An 18,873-nucleotide genomic window follows, 5' to 3' on the forward strand; every position below is an offset into this window, starting at 1 on the left:
GCTGAGACGATGAGATCAAGAGGTACCTAACAGATAATTATCAGTTTGGAAGACGACTAATTTGAAGATTCATTTTCTGATTAGTCGATTAATCAATTAGTCAACAACTATTTCTGCCATTGCTTTAATCAGTCCGTCTTAAGACCACGATTTCTATTCCAATACACATTTTATCTCACCTGCTCAAATCTGCACTCAATATAGTCTTAATATAAAGGTACACAACAAAGTCTCTGAGAAAATTGAGACAGATTATATAATGAAAAATATAAAGCTACATAAGGCTTAATAGCTTAATTACTGTAAATGTATTAGTGTGAATTGAGTGAGCAGCCTATATATTACAACTTGTGCAATAGAGTGCAGATTTTAGATTATTTCAAATCAACATTATGATTATGATTATGTCAACTAATCATTGCAGCCATATTCTGCACCAATTATAGAACCAATTTGGAGTAATATATATTTAACTCATAAGAGTCTAGATCAATTTCTAAAAAAAATTAAATAATTGAAAAAAATTCATTGAGCAGCTCATTCATGTTTTTTTTTTTTTTCGTTCTTATTGTGTACATTTTCTGTACATATTTTAAGGCTAAAAAAAGTGACATGAATGACACCACATTATATTTCATAACCTTTTATATTTTTTGTCCCAGAAATCAGGATAGAGTTAATTATAATAGATGTAAAATATTTTTATTAAAGTGTTTTAATTGTTAAAATGGTTTTAAAAAGAGCTGCAGAAGCTGAAAGTACATTTTTAAAATGAGATTTTAGGAGTTTTAGTTTTATTTTAGTTTAGTTTTATCCTCAGCACTAACCCTAAAGCATAACGAAATTCGGTAAATAAAGTTAGAGGAGCAAACACAGATTCACACACTGTCTTGTAGTGATGCTTTCAAGATGTTCAGTATTTATAACAGATAACAGGCCAGTATATTTTATCTATTTTATGTCTGATATTACTCGTCTACATCTTGAGGATTTCTATTTAAGTATTAGATAAAAAGGTTTTATGTTTAATAAGAAACATTACTGGAAAATTCTAATAATTATTGTATCAGGAAATAATTTTAAATATTTTACATATTGTAAATAATAATACAAAAATATATACAATGAAAAATATAATGGATACAAATCATACTATGTGTGCTTTCCTAAATTTTTACAGATTTTAAAATCAATTCTTTTTATTTTTAAAAAGTTCATGTCCTCTGAACCTATAGTTTAGTTACTGTTGACTAGTTTCTATGTCTATTTTTTAAATGTAAGAATTTGGGCTTGAGACCTCTTACACTTCTCCCAGTGTCTTTTAGGAGTCTCCAGAACTTATTTTACTGAAGAGAAAAAGGGTTTTTAAATAATCTTCACTTGTATATATGTATGCCCATATATGTGCCATGGTCTGTTAAAGGGTTCAAGTAAAAGGACAGACAAAGTGTGATCATTTTAAAGAGTCTATGACACATACCTATACATCACCATTGGCTTTTCTGAGAGTGTCAAAATGTTTTTCTCCTTAATGTAACAATTATATATATATATATATATATATATATATATATATATATATATGTATAAATGAAACAGAACAAATTGAGCTTTTGTTTAAAACATTTTTTCCTTTTATTGCAAATATCATAAAAAAAGATGATCTTCCTTAAAGAAAAACGTTAAATCTGATGCAAAAATGGGCGAGTTGATTCTGATGGCGTAACAACAGCACTCAGATACGTGGCACAGAGTAGAGAGAAACTCTTAAAATAGATCAGATTAGATGGCATCTCTAAACAAGAACAAGCAAACAAAAGACAAAACAGCTTCAGAGCTTCATATAAAAAAAAAAAAACGTTCTGTTGGAACAGTTCCAGTTGGAGATCGTTTAGGAATCGCGACGGTACTTCATTGATATGCGTTAGCAAGAAAGAAACGAAGGAAAAAAGGAAGAAACCCAAAAAATAAAACATTAAAATAGAAACTTCTACATACGATAAATAAACACGACGATTACGAAACTGTACCATACTAAGGAGCACCCCTCGGGTTAAGCATTAAAATAATCCAGAGGGATGCTTCCAAAAAAACAACGAATTAGTCCTTTAAAGGATTAACGAATACAATGCTCATAATTACTTTAAAATAAAATTAATGCTAATAAATAAATTAGAGGGGTTAAGAGGATGAAACTGGAGAGATGAGGCTGATAAGACTGTCAGGCACTAAGGAAATTCTCGGGTTTCTGCTCCCGTGTTCTTTTTTTTTTTTTCGTCCACCTGCCGCGACACCACAGCAACCACCCTGTTACCAGGCACTGGCGGCACTTAAGAAAGGATTTTATAGAAAAAGGTCTCAGTCCGGAACAGTCTGTAATAGTTCGTTCCTCTCAGGAATGTGATGAAAATCGTAGAGGAGAAGATAAATAAAAGGATATGACGCATCGCCATGTAAACGTATCCTATACGCAGGAGGCGATGAAGACGCGGGATGGCGAGTGAGCGGGACAGACAGACAGACAGGACTGCTAGTGTAGAGTGGTTTAGCAAAAAATAGACCATTTTTTCCTACAGAGAAATGTATAGAAACGTATGAAAATTGTATGAAAATCCCTCCAATAGGCCAGTTTTTTAGAAATAGTAAGAAAACATACACAGTACATACTAAAAGTACAAATAATTAAAGTCCTCACAGAGGATTCTCTTTTCTCAGAAAAACGTTTCTCTTGTAATCAAGGCTAAAAAATATATATCTAGTCGTTGCGTCAGGCTGCTTCTGTTCTCTTTGTATATATATATCTTTTTTTAAGGCACGTCATGACTCTCATCATGTCTTCTTTTTGAAGTCCAGCTTTTTCCTTAAGGAGAATTATTCAAGTGTCTGTGTTTGATTAGTCTGTACGAGGGGAAGGGGGGTCGTCAGCCTTGTTGTTGAACAAGAGTCAGTCTCTTGCGTCCCCTCAGGGTCTCGTCAGCTGTGTGTAGACAGGCTGCTGGTCCCAGTGCTGGGGGCTGTGGCCAGCTGAAGGAATGGAAGGCACCCCGGCGGAATCGGTGATTGGGGTGTACATGGGCCGCGGGCTGGGGCTCACGTAGCTGAAGGTGGAGTAGAGCCCGGAGCCTTGACCTGCGGCGTGGCTGTAGTATGAGGCGGCGGTGGCGGCTCCCTGCTGGTCACCGTAGTCGTACTGCGCCCGGCTGATGGAGGGGAAGGAGGAGGCGGTGTAGTGCTGGAGGTTGAAGGAACCGTAGGTGACGTGTTGCGGCGAGCCCTGCTGCTCACTGTAGTGGCTGGGACTCAGCTGCTCTGTCTTGATGTGTGTCGGGGTCCTCTGCTGACCCTGATCCCCACCATTGCCAGTACCCAGCTGGGTCAGGGAATGTTGCTGCTGCTGTTGCTGCTGCTGATTTGACGGCTGTGGCCCACCCTGAGGGTTCCCACTCTGGGTCTTGCTCATCCAGACACCTCCTGCCGCCGCCTGACCAACTGTGCCGGGACCGGCCAGGCTGTAGCCGCCCACGTAGGCAGTGCCCGGATGCCCGTTGGGTGGAAGGTACTGGTCGAACTCAGCCACGTCGAAGCTCTCCATGTGTGAGATGACGTCACTGCTCAGCTCGCCGATGTCCACATCACGGAAGTCGATGTTGAGCTGCCGTCCGCCACTGCTGACGCCTTCCTGGAGCGGCCGGCCCTCGCGCTTCAGGTCCACTTTGCCTGGCTGTGTGTCGATTTTGGGGGTGGTGGGGGGAGTCGGGGGACCTTGGGACTGGCCTGTGTTTGAGAGGGAGGGGAGAGAGAAGGAGAAAGAGAGAGAGAAAGAGGGAGGGAAGAAAAAAAAGGAGGAGAACATTAAGCAAAGCTGACGCAACAGTCGCAGAAAAACAACAAGCAACAAAAAAACCTCCCTAGAAACCAAGATGACGAAGCAGTTCCAACTTCTTACTTCAGTGTCAAGAACGAGCTAGAGTAGTGAAAGTACTCAATGCCACTCTCAACTTTAAACATTATGTAATAAAAAAATGTAAGCATGAGATCTCAGAGATCTCAGAACCACAGTCAACCCTCAACAGTCAATCCAGGCCTCACCTCCTTGTTCGCTGGGCGAGTGCACCTCTCCCATGCTGGACGCCGGGGAGTCGGCCTGCTGGAGGGCTTTGAAGATGGCGTTAGGCGACACGTGAGCATGGTCCGAGCCGTCCTCCCCCTCGCCAGAGCCGTTCTTCACCGACTTCCTCCTCCGTGGCTGATACTTGTAGTCTGGGTGATCCTTCTTGTGCTGCACTCGCAGTCGTTCCGCCTCCTCCACAAAGGGACGCTTCTCTGCATCGTTCAGAAGCCTGAGGCACAAAAACAAGACAAGGAAAGATATTAATGAATGACAGGATCTGGATCTTGTGCAGGATCTGGATGTGGTAGCATCATGCCTCAAAAATGAGCCTCAAAATTCACTTGTGGAAATATTTAGGGCAATTTCTAACTTAATTGCTGACTTAAAAAAGTCTTGTAATGCAGCGTAATATATGCGTCATAAAGCTGTAATTACATTATGTTACGTTAGGGCATAATGAAAATACCCCACGCACTTCATCTCAGTGTTAATACAAGCCTTGTCATAATATGGGGTGCAGGCTGACTTCCTTCCAACATATACATTTTTTGAAAGCAATAAAACCTAAGCGAATACAGCCATCAAATTCTGTCTTTCATGAGTTAGCTACTTCTAGGGTAAGAAATGTAGATGTGGTGCTTGATGTTCTTCAAGTGGAACCAACTACAGCTACAATCAAGTCTCAACCAACTCTCAACCAAGTCTCAAGTCAACTCTACTATTGCATCATTATTACCATAGTATTAAAGTTGAGAAACTTTTAAGAAACTCCACAACCGTAATTTACTTACTAAGCTACCCTCTATGATGTGGTAATCTTATATTTGGGACCATAACTTCTAATCATAACCATCTAAATGTATCCTAATAAACAGCCACTGCAATCTAATCCCCATAAATTCTACTCAGCAATCTTAGCTCATAACTTGTTTTCTCCAAATAGGGCTCAAGACCTTCTACTCTAAGTAAATGCACCCATTGAAATTATCCCCATAACTTCCATACCTCCACAGTTTCTGCTTGCCAAGTTTCTAAACTCCAGGCATTCCTCCATTCATTTTAGTCTCCCTGTATACCTTTATATGTTCTACTCTATAGAAATACCCTCATAACTTCTACTCCCCAAATGTAGCTTCTTCAATGTTTTTTTTTTTGTGTCCAGGAGTACCCAACAGTTTAAGCACTTCTACCATACCATGACTTCTGTTTTTCAAGCATACATTAGTGCCATGATTTCCACTATCCAAACGAACCAGCATAACTTACCCAACATAGATATATAAATTAAATAATAAATTAAATTACTATAAATAGATTCATTTATATTGCCTAGATGTATCCCCATGGCTTTTACCCTTCCAATTTACCACCATAACTAACCAATCAATCCCCATTTCTTCTACTGTCTAAAAACACAGCATAACTTATAACTTCTATAATTATATTTTCTATTTTTCAGCTATAACCCGTAAGTTTCACTTCTCAAACATCCATGACTTCTACAGAAAGTTCTACATTCTGAAAACAGCTTCATAATTTCTACAATAACTTTGAATGCTACAATAACATCTACTCTGAACACAGCTCTATACCCTGTACCAAAATTTCTACTATCCAGATGTTCCCTATACACAGCTCCAAATGTCCAAACTACTATAACTTCTATAGTCCAGATGTACTCCATAACTTCTACTATCCAAACACAGATTCATAAATTCTACTCTACAAACAATGCACCATAAATTCAACAATGATTTCTACTGTCCAAGCATACCCAATAACTTCTATTGTCCAAAGACTGCACCATAGCTCCAACCATAACTGCTAATGTCCAAACAAAGCTCCATAACTTCAACAATAACTTCCAAAAACATCTTCATGACTTCTACCACAACCTCTAATCAAAAACACTGCACCACAACTTCTACTGTCTCTTATACGGTCTAAACACAACATCATAACTCCAACCACACTGCACAATAACTTCTACCATAACTGCTGTGCAAACAAAACGTCCCCCCAAAACTCCACAGCTCCAGAAGTTCTCAGTGTTCTGCGCGTGCCCCCGCCCCCTGCCTACCCTCCCGTCACTCACCTCCACAGCTTGCCCAGGGTTTTGCTGAGCTCGGCGTTGTGGAGATGGGGGTACTGGTCGGCCAGTTTCCTGCGCGCGGCCTGCGCCCACACCATGAACGCGTTCATGGGCCTCTTGACGTGCGGCTTGTTCTTGCTCGAGCCGTTCACGCGCACCGGCATGGGCACGAGCGTCCAGTCGTAGCCCTTGAGCACCTGCGTGACGGCCTCGCGGATGCACACGGGGAACTTGTCGTCCACCTCGTCCTTCTTGAAGTCGTGCAGGCGGCTCTCGGCGGCGGCGCGGTCCGGGTCGGATCCGGAGGCGGAGGGGCACGGGGAGCCCGCGGAGTCCTCGGACAAGCTGGGGCTCGGCGCGGCGGACAGACCTTTGTCTTGCTCGTCCGTCATCTTCAGGAAGGGGTCCAGGAGATTCATGCGAGCGGCGCGCTCGTCCCGCACACGGTCCTCAAACACGGCGGACGGTCCGGTCCGCTGGAGCTGTGCGCGCGCAAAGGATGCGCTGGTACTGATGCGGTGCGAGAGCGAACGGATCCCGCGCGCCTTCAGTCAGTGTCTCTTTATTTCTCTTTTTCTCTTCTCTCTCTCTTTTCTCAGTATATGTATATATATTTATATATCTTTCTCTCTCCCAGGTTCTCCGCGCGCTCCGTGTGTTAGTCCTCGGTGCAGAGTCTGGAACGTCAAAAGCCTCCGCGCGCGCTCTTCTATATCAGGGTGGACGAGCAATGACATCACGGCGGAGAGCCCGCCCTATCTCCTCCTCCTTTTTACTTCTCCTCCTCCTCCTCTTCCCCCATCCTCCTCCTCTTCTTTTTTTTTTTTTTACCTCTTTTTGACCAACTTTACCTTTTATTTTATATATAACGTATAATACTTATTCAAATATTAAATAATACTAATAGTATTAACACTACTGTACTATTGCACTAATACTAACACTAATGCATGACTGATTTACTGGTATGAAAGGCTATTGATTTCATATTTTTATATTATACTCCACTAATGCTGCTGTGCCATCGTACTAATAATTATTAATTAACTGCTATTTTAATATAAATACTAATATTAAAGTGCTATAGTACTAACAGTACTTGAAATGCATGAACACTGCTTTACTGTGTTAATAATACTACTACTGCATAACTACAATACTGCAAAAATACTTGTGTACTGTGTTACTACTCTCTATACTTCTTTCAGCATTACTACTGCTGTGCCAGTGTACTAATATTTTTATTTAATTTAATGTAATTGTTGCAAAACTAATACTTTACTTTTGCTGTACTGTTGTAAATATACTAATATAAGGCTACTATTGTACTAATAGTACTACATTATCATAATAATACTACTAGTTTTAGTGTATTCTGGTACTGATTAAACCACTATGATATCAATATTAACTAATACTTTATTACTGATGTACCAATAATCTAATATTAATATTAGTCTTTGTGTACTAATACTGTTGCACTAATAGCACTGCAATACCATATTTACAATACTGCACTGTAGTAATAGTAATAGCAGTAGTAGTAGCAGTAATGCTGCTCTAGTTTACTAATATCAAAGTATTCTGTTACTAATTAAAACACTACTGCTGCACTGTTTTTCTAATATGATGTACTAATATTAACGTACTATTGTATTAATAATTATGTATTGTTGTTATAATACTCCATTAGTACTTATGTACAGGCAAACTAATGCACTGTATATGTAATGTAATGTAACAGAGTACCATGCTACTGCACTGTTTTTCTTAAATTTTAATGTTTTAAATATATATGGGACATAAAACATTAATTTTATTGCATTCTTATTTAAAATAACTTAGTTAAATTTATAGCATTTAAATGAAAAGCAAATCCATTCTTGTGTAAAATAAATACACTAAATCAGTAAAAGTAAATTTTGAATATGGTCTGGTCTGAAATGTGTTTGGCTGTGCGTGTTGTATTGAACCTCACCCATAGGGGGAGACAGTGGTCCAACCAAATGCCGGGCGGGCATCAGGACCGGGCGTAATGTTTTTCTTTTATATCCCACCCCTAATCCAACATACCACGCCCCCCTGTGCTAGGATTGGCCAGATGTCTTGTGAGTTACCAATCCCAGGTTAAGAGGGCGGGGCTTGTTTGAATACGGGTGGGGAATGAATGATCTATAGTGGAGAAACAAATGAATGTATCCTAAAGTTTACAGACATTTAAAATGAAGGCTATTATACTGTATTTTTTTATATGTTACTGCAGTAACAGACTCTACACTTCTGGAAAGGCTTTACACTAGCTGTTGGAACATTGCTGTCTGGAGCATTTGATTGCATACAGCTTGTGAGCATCGGTGAAGTAAGATTAGTCAGATTATTTTTGATTACTCCAATATTTTTCATCTTTATTAATATCATCATATGCAGAATACATTATATTGTGTGAACATTTTTTTTATATTGCAGAACAACAAAATACCACAATGACACTAACCACAATTTTTCCCTAACAACAACTTAATTCTAATCTTTAACCTAACCTAACCTAACCTAAAAAGGAATTATGGTTAGGGGATGGGTTTAGGGTTTGATGTAGGGTTACATTAAAATGAGAATCAATTTTGTTTTTCAATATCGTGCAGCTCTAGTCTCTGTAGAGTTGGAGTTGGAGGGAAGCTGGTGTGTGTGTGTGTGTGTGTGTTTATACTGTATATGTTAAGCGTGTAAAAAGAGCAAAAGCAGACCTCCAGAATGTGATCAGTTGATTTTGGTTCATTTCATGCCTGCTGATTAGAGCCTAGCTTTAACTCAATCTCTAACATTAACATTACTTAACCCTAACACTAGCATTATTTTACAGCTTAAATCTAAATGTAAACCTAACTCTTAAAGGTTAAGGTTAAGGTTAGGGTATGGGTTTAGGGTTACATTAAATAGAGAATCATTTACATTCAACTTGCATTTAATGAACATTAATTTAAATGTTGCGTCAACAAGGAATCATCAAAAAAAAAAAATCAATATCGTTCAGTTTCTGGAGAGTTAGCGGGAAGTTGGAGAGTGTGTGTGTGTGTGTGTGTGTGTGTGTGTGTGTGTGTGTGTTTATACTGTATATGTTAAGCGTGTCAAAAGAGCAAAAGCAGACCTCCAGAATGTGATCAGTTGATTTTGGTTCATTTCATGCTTGCTGATTTGAGCCTAGCTTTAATTAACTCTCTCTCTCTCTCTCTCTCTCTCTCTCTCCTGCTCTCTCTCTCTCTCTCTCTCTCTCTCTTGCTCTCTCGTTCTCTTGTCCAGGACTGACTGGGAGTAAAGCAGGCCTCTGGATGTTGTTACCTTGTTTGCTTGCTCAACATCAACCCCTCGCAATGCAGAATCAGTCAGTAATCCTATCTGCCCTGCCGCCTTAATTAAGGCCTCGCTTCCAAGCGTAGAACACTGACTGTGTGTCCCGGTTCCTCTGCGCCTTGTCACATGGCGTTTATTTACACTGACTCGGCTTATTTAAGTTGTTCACTTAAAGCACAAACAGAACAGACCTTCTTAGACTCCTGTCAGTTGCACGTTGGCTCTTGTAGCGGCGCTGCTTCGCTAATAGGAAGGAGAGGCTTTTGTTTATTTGGAAACAGCGTTTGGTCAAACGTCCCCTTTTCAGCATCGGCTGTTAACAGCTGATCTCTGAGCGAGTGATGAACGCCAACGAGGCTTTTCCAACCCTAATCCAAAGAGCACAAAGGACACGCTGTGATTTTTTGTACATTAACTCAAATAATTGCATGATTATCAGCAGCAGTATACAGCTGTTTAGACGATAGTCTGTGATACAGTCTGTCAGAATGACTGGGTGAATCATATGAACATTATTTAAGCAATAATACATGAGAAGGAGTGCCAATATTTCACTTTATAGCACAAACCTTGAGTGTATTACTGCGATTATACCACAGTTAAAGAGTCCGAGAGTTAAAGAGCCAGAGAAAATATGATCTGTTTGGTTATAAACACTCCGCACTGTTTGGCTTGTAAGCGCTGCATTGTTGCATCATCTATCAGGAACAATTTATGGGTCATATGAGCATTATAGCGTATTATAGAGCACCCCCTACACTTCTTATAGTGGATTATAGTCTGTCAGAAACAATTTATGTATCATATGAACATTACAGAGCATTATATAGCAACCCCTAAACTGTGTGTAGGGTACTGCAGTCTGTCATAATGATAATAAGGATCATATGAACGTTACAAAGCATTAAAGAGCATCCCCAAACACTTCCTATAATGCATTGAAGTCTGTTGTTATAAGCATATGGATCATATGAACATTATAGTGCATTATAGAGCACCCCCTACACTTTCTATAATGCAGGAAAGTCTGATGTAATAAGTTTATGGATCATATGAACAATGTAGTGCACTCCTTACACTTCATATAGTGTACTATCTGTAGTCTGTCAGAAACAGATTTTTGAATCGTATAAACAGTTTGTGAATCGTATAAACATTATGAAGCATCATAGAGCACCCCTACATTTTCTGTAATGTTTTAAAGTTTATTATAACAACCATGTAGGTCAAATAAACATTATAGAGCATTATAGGTTGCCCTCTACACTTCCTGTAATGCTTTAAAGTCTAATTTATTAAACATTTGGGTAATTTGAAAATTATAGAGCATTTTCGAGCAACCGCCTCACTTAGTAGTTTATTAAAGTCTGTCAGAATAAATTTATGGGTCATATGAACATTATAGAGCATTATTGGGCATCTCCTACAATTCATATAGTGTATTACAGTCTTTCAGAAACAATGTATGGTTCATATGGACATTATAGAGCATTATAGAGCATCTCCTACAATTCCTATAGTGTATTACAGTCTTTCAGAAACAATGTATGGTTCATATGAACATTATAGAGCATTATAGAGCATCTCCTACAATTCATATAGTGTATTACAGTCTTTCAGAAACAATTTATGGTTCGTATGAACATTATAGTGCCTTATAGAGCACGCCCTACACTTTCTATAATGCAGTTAAGTCTGATGTAATAAGCTAATAGATTAAATTAACATTATAGAGCACCCTTTACACTTCTTATAGTGTATTACAGTCTATCATAATAAGTGTATTAGAGCACCCCTACATGATAGCAACCTTATAAAGTCTTTGGTATGTATCACCTGTAACACACACTGCTTTTATTATCATAATAACTGTATTATATTAATATATATAAAATAGTTAGAGCACACAGTAAGATATCAAGGTGATACAATTACAGTATATTAAAATTCTTGCCCGTTTAAATCTACAGCAAATCGAACACATCCCAGGCTCATGTCTCTGCTGGTTCTCGCGCTCAGGTGGGTTAGCCGACTCTCCGCAGAGCGATTTCAAATGAGCAACGCCTACGCCTCGTACTGTCAGGAAGCTTCCAGGCTTTAAAGTCAGTGTGAAAGAAGTTTCTGCACCATATGGTGGAAGATGCATGCTTCTCCTCTAGGTGCCCTCAATATGTTCACAGGCTTCCCGAGTGTCTAGAGATTCTGCTTCTGCTTGTTTGAAAACTTTACTGCAGTAAAAAAGTTCTCAAAAGCCCACTTTTGGATTGTTTATCAGCGACCCCAGTTCCCAGATTTAGTCGATCAGCCAACATATGTTTTGTATCTCATCTCATATTAATATATTTATTTAATTTACAATGTGAAATACTTGGATAACCTGGATGCTAGCCACACTCTCTTTCTAAATGGGCTCGGAACATTTGGTCAAGTGTGGAAGCTGTTTTTGATCTCTGGTCCTTTTGAAAGTGTGGATTGAAGCTATCTGCTCCTGGTGCAGTGTGTAGGGTTGCGTGATTGGTTCATTTTGTAATGTGACGCTTTCATGACTCCCATTCTTCGATTCTCTCATGTTACGTATCTTTTTAATTTTTTTTATTTCTTTCATATTCTTCATTGTAGATTAATGTTAAAGACATGATAACAATTAAGGGACACATATGGAATTATGTAGTAAACAGTAAAAAAAAAAAGTGTTTGTCCTTCACAATCCCTTAATCTAATCCTGATCCTCTGAGATGTTGATTTGGGATGAGCTGGAGCTTCACACAGTGAAGGAAAAGCAAAAACTATTGTTCAGCACATCCAAGAACTCCTTTAAGAAGCTGAGAAAACTATTCCAGGTGACTCTACCTCATGAAGACACAAATAAATGTGCTACTTGGAAGAATCTTAAAAATAAAACATATTTTTACACCTTTAAGGTTTGTTCCTTTAATGTTTTTAATACTGATAACTAGGCAGCTTTTTCTGGACTTTCTTGGAATTAACATATTATAAACATAGCTTATGATGCATTATAAAGCATAGCTTTAAGCCATTTTTTACTTTGAGTATTTATAGCCATGTTTATATAATGCCTTAATCATATAAAGTGTTTAAAAAAACTCTTTACAGGTCTTAAAGGTAGATAGGTAAAAACTGGAATCATAAAATAGGCTAATTTTATTTTTATTTTTTTCAGAGTCAGAACTCGACTTGAAATTGCACCTCAAATATTCAACTCAGGCTCAGATCCCCAAAGATTAAAGTCTTAACTCAAACTTGCACCTTGGAGACAAAATAATTGATTTAGATTGCACCCAAAAAAATCAACATTCAATTTAGACTTGCACCCCAAAGTCTCAAAACTTATATCAAGACACGACTTAAACTTGTCTGCCAAGATTCAACATTCAACTTAAACTTGCACCTCAGAGACTCAATATTTGATTCAGATAGCACCCAAAAAATTCAAACACCTCCTTGCTAGAATCCCTGACATTTAAAACGAGGCATTAATAACTTAACAAGTGCACAAGAAGCTTATTAAAACCTATAATGAGAGCTTCAGCTCCGAGCACTGTCAAAGCGCAGAAGCTGGAAACGGTGGAAAAAGCGATTTATCGGGGCAAATTATGCCCGTGTTACCCAGTCTGAAGAGACAAATTGTTAAATACTTGGTAAATAGTTGTTATAATGACAAATAAAAAATTGTAAAAAAATTGGTAAATACTTTTTATCATGTTTTACTACAACAAAAGTCCTCCTTTAAAGCATGGATCACACTCATTTTCCAAAGCTTCTAGACTTGGCTCAAACTTGCAACTCAAAGACTTGGACCTGGACCTAAATCACAAAGTTTCCAGACATAACTAGCACCACAGTGAGTCTGAAACTAAACTGAAACTAAAATCACTAAGACTCAAGACTCAAAACTTGACCCAAGCTTGCATTTTAAGAATTCAAAAATTTGGCTCCCACTTGCACCCCAACTTAAAGATTTACAACTTGGGCTCAATTCCCTGATATATGACTTGATTTGGAATTGCATGCCAAAGATTTGCAACTTGACTTTGACTTGCATCCCAGAGACTCAAGATAGATGGAACACAGCCCAAAAAAATAGACTAAAAGTAAAGATATGATTTTCTTTTTTCATTTTCAGATTTTTTCAAACTAAAAAGACACTAAAAGACCCCAAATGATTGAGGATTATCCACTGCTACGCTGTTCCACATGTGCTACTTTGTGCTCTGCCAACAGCATATACAGTATTGTCTTGACACAGATTCAGAATAATGAAGAAGTTTTGAATTTCTTCAGCCCAGCTCTGAATTTCTTGTCTGGATCTACGGTGAGGCAAACGCCTTCTCTCCAGGCCTTCAGGCTAAAAACCCTCAGTTAAACTGAAGCTACAGCAGCCTGGCCAGGGTTGAGATGGTGCAAAAAGCTTGGGAAACTTCTCATCTGGACTTGGAGGCGTGGTGCGAAGGCTCTGTGCAAACAGTGGAGGTAAATCGCTAACTCATGCTCTCCATTCCGAGTCTCTCTGATGCATTTGAGGAAACTTCTCACTTTTTCTGCAGCCATGCTCAGACGCAGTAGGCAGTAGGTGGCTGGGTTTGATGTAGCGAGGGCTGGAACTGCTGGGCTGACATGGTGACAGCGAGGGGTGAAGGTGGCTGTCCTAACCCACTGACGGTTATCTGTGATTTATGAGCGCTTGCCCGGTCAGAACAGAACAGATCACAGAGTTTAGCCTAAGGCTGTTTGCTTCCACGTCACTTACTGACTGACTTTGTGTCTTCTGCTCTCATTTATAGCTCAGTCTGGGTTACGTCACTATGAAGAAATCCAGCACATGTGAATGACTTCCACAGTGTAGAATTTATCACTCATATCAATGATTTTAGAGTGTCATTCACTCAGGAATTACTGCAAGGATTTGCATTAAGCAGAGGTGGAAAGTAACTAATTACATTTACTCACATTACTGTAATTGAGTAGATTTTATGAGTAATTTGTACTTTTTAAAGTAGTTTTTAAAATAGGTAATTTTACTTTTACTCAAGTACATTTTGACACAAGTAATTTACTTTGCTACATTGGAAAACTCCCCGTTACTGAGTAAAAAATGAAATGCTGGGAAACAAAAACAAATCTGAATAAAAATATATATATATAGTTTTGTTCTCCATGGCAGCGCAGCTGAACTTCTCCATGCAGTGCTTATTATTATGGTAAGCAGGAGAGACACTGTGTAAATCAGCTGTTTAGCCTGGGGTCTGTGTGCGCGACTCGGGGAACCGGTGTTCTGTCAAGTTATGCTACCCATCGACATGTGCTTCTTTATGGCACTGCACATGCACCGACCATGTTTTTCATAATAATGCTTTTTTATTTAGTTTTTATTAGGAACATTAAACAATCTGCTTGGATGTTCACAAAACATGTAAATAGCAGTTGAAGCATAGGAATGGCAAGTTTAAAAATAATAATGAAAACTGTAAAACTATAAAAATACAGTTATATTCACCTATATGACCAAACTTTTGGATCATAGAAACCTACGCCACTTGTTCTTAAAATGTTTTATGGTGTGGTCTGAACAAATACTGCCCAAATTATTTAATATATTAATTACATGTGCACATTGTTACATGTACAAAAAAACTCATATTATAGAGACGAGAGACTCGTAGCTTTATAAAGGGAAATGGATGAGTTAGAAGCTCATATGTGGAGCATCTTTTGCTGGAGTGGAGAAACAGGAAACAGCTGCTCTGAAGTTCATGCTCAGGTCGAGGAGGTGAGAAAAGAAAAAGACCAGGTTGGTTTGCTTTTGCTGTTTTTGCAGCTATAGCTGCACAGCTGCACCAAGAGATGTGTTTGTGGGTACGAGAGAGAAGCACGTAGCGCTAATGCTAATGCGTGAAAGCATTCCGATTTGGCTGTTCACATTCATGTAGCATGTTCATGGTATTTGATTTAGGACCACATATTAAAGTGACTCAAATATGATTTATCAGCATTGCCGAGGAGCATCACAGCGCACTCGAAGGAAAGCACAGCGAGATGTCTTGGGCTGATCGACATCACCCTAGGACTGATGAGGGGAAAGAAGGACATCTCCCCACCCAGAGAGAGCAAGGCCAATTGTGCTCTCTCAGGGCTTTGGCAGCTGATTACAAGCTGCATGACCGGGATTTGAACCAGTGATCTCCCGATCATATATGAGAAGCAGCTCTTAGCCTGCTGGACCCCTGAGCATCCCAGAAGAGATTCTTAAAGTGTGGTCAGCAGAATGATTCAGGAGTACTGCCTTACTGTCTTACTGTCAAGGCTGAATACTCAGTAACCACAATGACTAAGTCAAATGTACCTACAGTATGTGCCTGGATTGGCTGCAGTTGTATGAGTTTAAAGCAGGGGTGTCCAAACCTTTTTTGTTGGGGGCCAGAAGGAGAAATATATTTGAAGTCACGGGCCACACTCTGTAATAAAACAAATAATGAAATATACCACTTTAAATAATACATTTTTCCTGATTATTTCATTTACACACCATTTTACTTGACTCACTATCTTTATATTTGACAGTGTTGTGTAAACTAAGATTTTTCAAATTGATGTTTAATTTCATGATGTCTCTTAATGTTAAACTCCTTAATTACGGCAACTTTTAGACTCTTTGGCTCGTTTCCTGCGCTAGAAATGCGCACTCTCTCCGCTATTAGACTCTTTTGCCCCGTTTTTCAGCGCTAGAAATGCGTACCCTCTCCGCTTTTAGACTCTTTGGCCCGTTTTTCTGTGCTAGAAATGCACACTCTCTCCGCTTTTAGACTCTTTGGCTCGTTTTCTGCGCTAGAAATGTGCACTCTCTCCGCTTTTAGACTCTTTGGCCCGATTTTCTCTGCTAGAAATGCGCACCCTCTCCGCTTTTAGTCTCTTTTGCCCCGTTTTCTGCGCTAGAAATGCGCACCCTCTCCGCTTTTAGAGTCTTTGGCCCGTTTTCTGTGCTAGAAATGTGCACTCTCTCTGCTTTTAGACTCTTTGGCCCGATTTTCTCTGCTAGAAATGCGCACCCTCTCAGCTTTTAGACTCTTGTGCCCCGTTTTCAAGGAGTACAAATGGCCCGCGGGCCGTACTTTGGACACCCCTGGTTTAAAGGGTTAAATGCAGGTGGGTGAAAGCAGACACTCTCAGGGTTTCGGGTGAAGAGCCGCAGCTCCCGCTCCAAAGATATCAGCAGCGCTAATATCACCTCCATAAAAATAACAATGAGCAGCGGTGCCAAGCTAAACGGCCTAATGACAGATCCACACCTTCATGCTCTCGTCTGGGCTGTTCTGGAGGAGCTGGGGGGGTAGAGGAACCGGTGTGTCAGCGGGAGGGCCCGCGCCAGCGGAAAAACTCGGAGCGGACGCTGTGAAACTCGCGCTGGGCGGGAATTCTCTGAGGCAGCGAAACGCTAGACGAGCCGGATGGAGCTCCAGTCATAACGCAGCACATTCTTACCCAGGATCGGGTTGAGCGGATCGGCTTGAGGAGGTAGACGCGTGCTGAAGGACCTGCAGTGACCTGAGACAATTTAAACTTCATTTCCCCATCCCAGCAGGATCCTTTTATCGTACCTGGGTCATCATCAGAATACTGTGGCTTTGGTCTGACTATTCAGAGAAATCATATTTTTAAGATTAATTGCTTATATATTTCCACTTTAAATGTTTTTATTTATCATGCATGTTTCCACTAGAGGTCTGACTATATACGATTATCACGATAGGTTCTGCTGTACTTAATATATATCAAAAGACAACTTTTAAAAATACTTCAGAGATCTGTGTTAATAAAGAGGATAAAATACTGCTAAATAAGCAAAAAAAAAACAGGAATTATGGATTTATTAATTTCAGTTTCACATAATTAGGGCCAATTCAAGGCATTTGGAGCCTCAAGCAAAATGGACAATATTTTTCCGGCTGCAGGAATGACGAACCTGGCTGTCTGGCTTCTGTCAGCAACTAGTGGGAGGAGCCCTTTTGAGGGGGATTATGATAACAGCATTATTGGGCTTTTCTTCATTGACCATCACAGAATTTAAAGGGTGGGGAGGGGGCTCACACAGTTTTTCATTGCAAACAAATCAAAATCAGTCTTTCTCCAGGGGCCACAGGCCAGCTTATGGTCTTAGGCAATGAATTGGTTTGCACAGAGTGTGACCACCATCATTCTTCATTCTTTTATTCTGTAGGTTTACTCAAATTAAGTAAAATTTATTTGTATAGAGCTTTTTATAACTGGTGTTATAAAGTGATGATCAGAAACCATCAGACCTGACTGAACTGGAGATGATTTGTAAAGAAGAATGATCCAAAATACCTTCAACCAGAAGCCTCAACCAGACTCTCATTGAAAGCTATAGGAAGCGTTTAGAGGCTGTTATTTCTGTAATTTTTCTGTTGGGGTACCCAAATGTATGTAGCTGCCTTATTTAATTTAAAGAATTATTGCACACTTTCTGAAAATCCTATAAGCTTCATTTCACTTCTCAAAAATCACTGTGTCCCTCTGCTATATGATATATTTAACTGAAATTGCTGATCCGAACAACCATTGATTTATAAAGGAAAAAATGAAAATTATCAGGGGTGCCCAAACTTTTTCATACCTCTGTGTAGGACTGAATACAGGGATGTTAGCATTAATAATGACCCAGTTTAACCATGATAACCTGTCTGGAGGAATGTTTGGACCAAATCCATGAATGTTGAGAAATTACTAAATCTGTTGACTCTGCCTGGCAGGAAGAGAGGGGCATGGTATGTGACATGATTGTTTTCCATGACTGTTGATCAAGTGACAAACTGTCAAAACTTCCTATGTGATCCAATGACGTGAAGAATGAACTGCCTGGACCACATTGCTGCCCTGGTGCCAGTTTTCATTTCATTTCAAAAATAGAGAAAATAATGATAAAACAGATTTCCAGAGAAGTCATCTTCCTCTTAGGCTGCACCCAAATTGCGCACTAGAGTAAATACTAATATTATATGATACAGTACCAGTCACCAAAAGTTTGTACAGTCCTCTTCTCATTCAATGTGTGTTCTTTATTTTTATGATTTTATTACATTGTAAATTTAATATTAAAGACTATATTAAAGCTCTACAGGAAAACATGCTGAATTATTCTGTACAAATAAACCAGAATATGTTTTATACTTTAGATTCTTCTAAGTAGCACATTTCTCCTTGAGGACAGATCTGCACACTCTTGGTGAGATTTTAATCTCAGTGTCTTCATGAGGGAGAGTCACTTGGAGGAGTTCCTGGAGGTGCT

General features: G+C 39.3%; 1 protein-coding gene across 1 annotated transcript; it reads right to left on the minus strand.

The window, feature by feature from the left end:
* Window positions 1-1,611: 1,611 nt before the first annotated feature.
* On the minus strand, window positions 1,612-6,884 carry sox9a (SRY-box transcription factor 9a). The gene is made up of 3 exons (XM_007240489.4): window positions 6,207-6,884; window positions 4,090-4,340; window positions 1,612-3,774 (listed from the first exon to the last, which is right to left on the minus strand). The coding sequence occupies exons 1-3, from the start codon at window positions 6,620-6,622 to the stop codon at window positions 2,963-2,965; spliced, it is 1,479 nt and encodes a 492-aa protein (XP_007240551.3). The 5' UTR covers window positions 6,623-6,884; the 3' UTR covers window positions 1,612-2,962.
* Window positions 6,885-18,873: the final 11,989 nt, after the last annotated feature.

The sequence above is a fragment of the Astyanax mexicanus genome, chromosome 15 (genome assembly GCF_023375975.1).
Source record: "Astyanax mexicanus isolate ESR-SI-001 chromosome 15, AstMex3_surface, whole genome shotgun sequence".
NCBI lineage: Eukaryota > Metazoa > Chordata > Actinopteri > Characiformes > Acestrorhamphidae > Astyanax > Astyanax mexicanus.

Excerpts from the sequence above, each read along its gene's own strand:
- sox9a (XM_007240489.4), bottom strand. The coding sequence starts at position 6,622 with ATGAATCTCCTGGACCCCTTCCTGAAGATGACGGACGAGCAAGACAAA. Across the intron at positions 4,341-6,206 it reads ACCCTGGGCAAGCTGTGGAG|GCTTCTGAACGATGCAGAGA; the intron begins GTGAGTGACGGG and ends TTTGTGCCTCAG. Across the intron at positions 3,775-4,089 it reads CTCGCCCAGCGAACAAGGAG|GCCAGTCCCAAGGTCCCCCG; the intron begins GTGAGGCCTGGA and ends TCTCAAACACAG.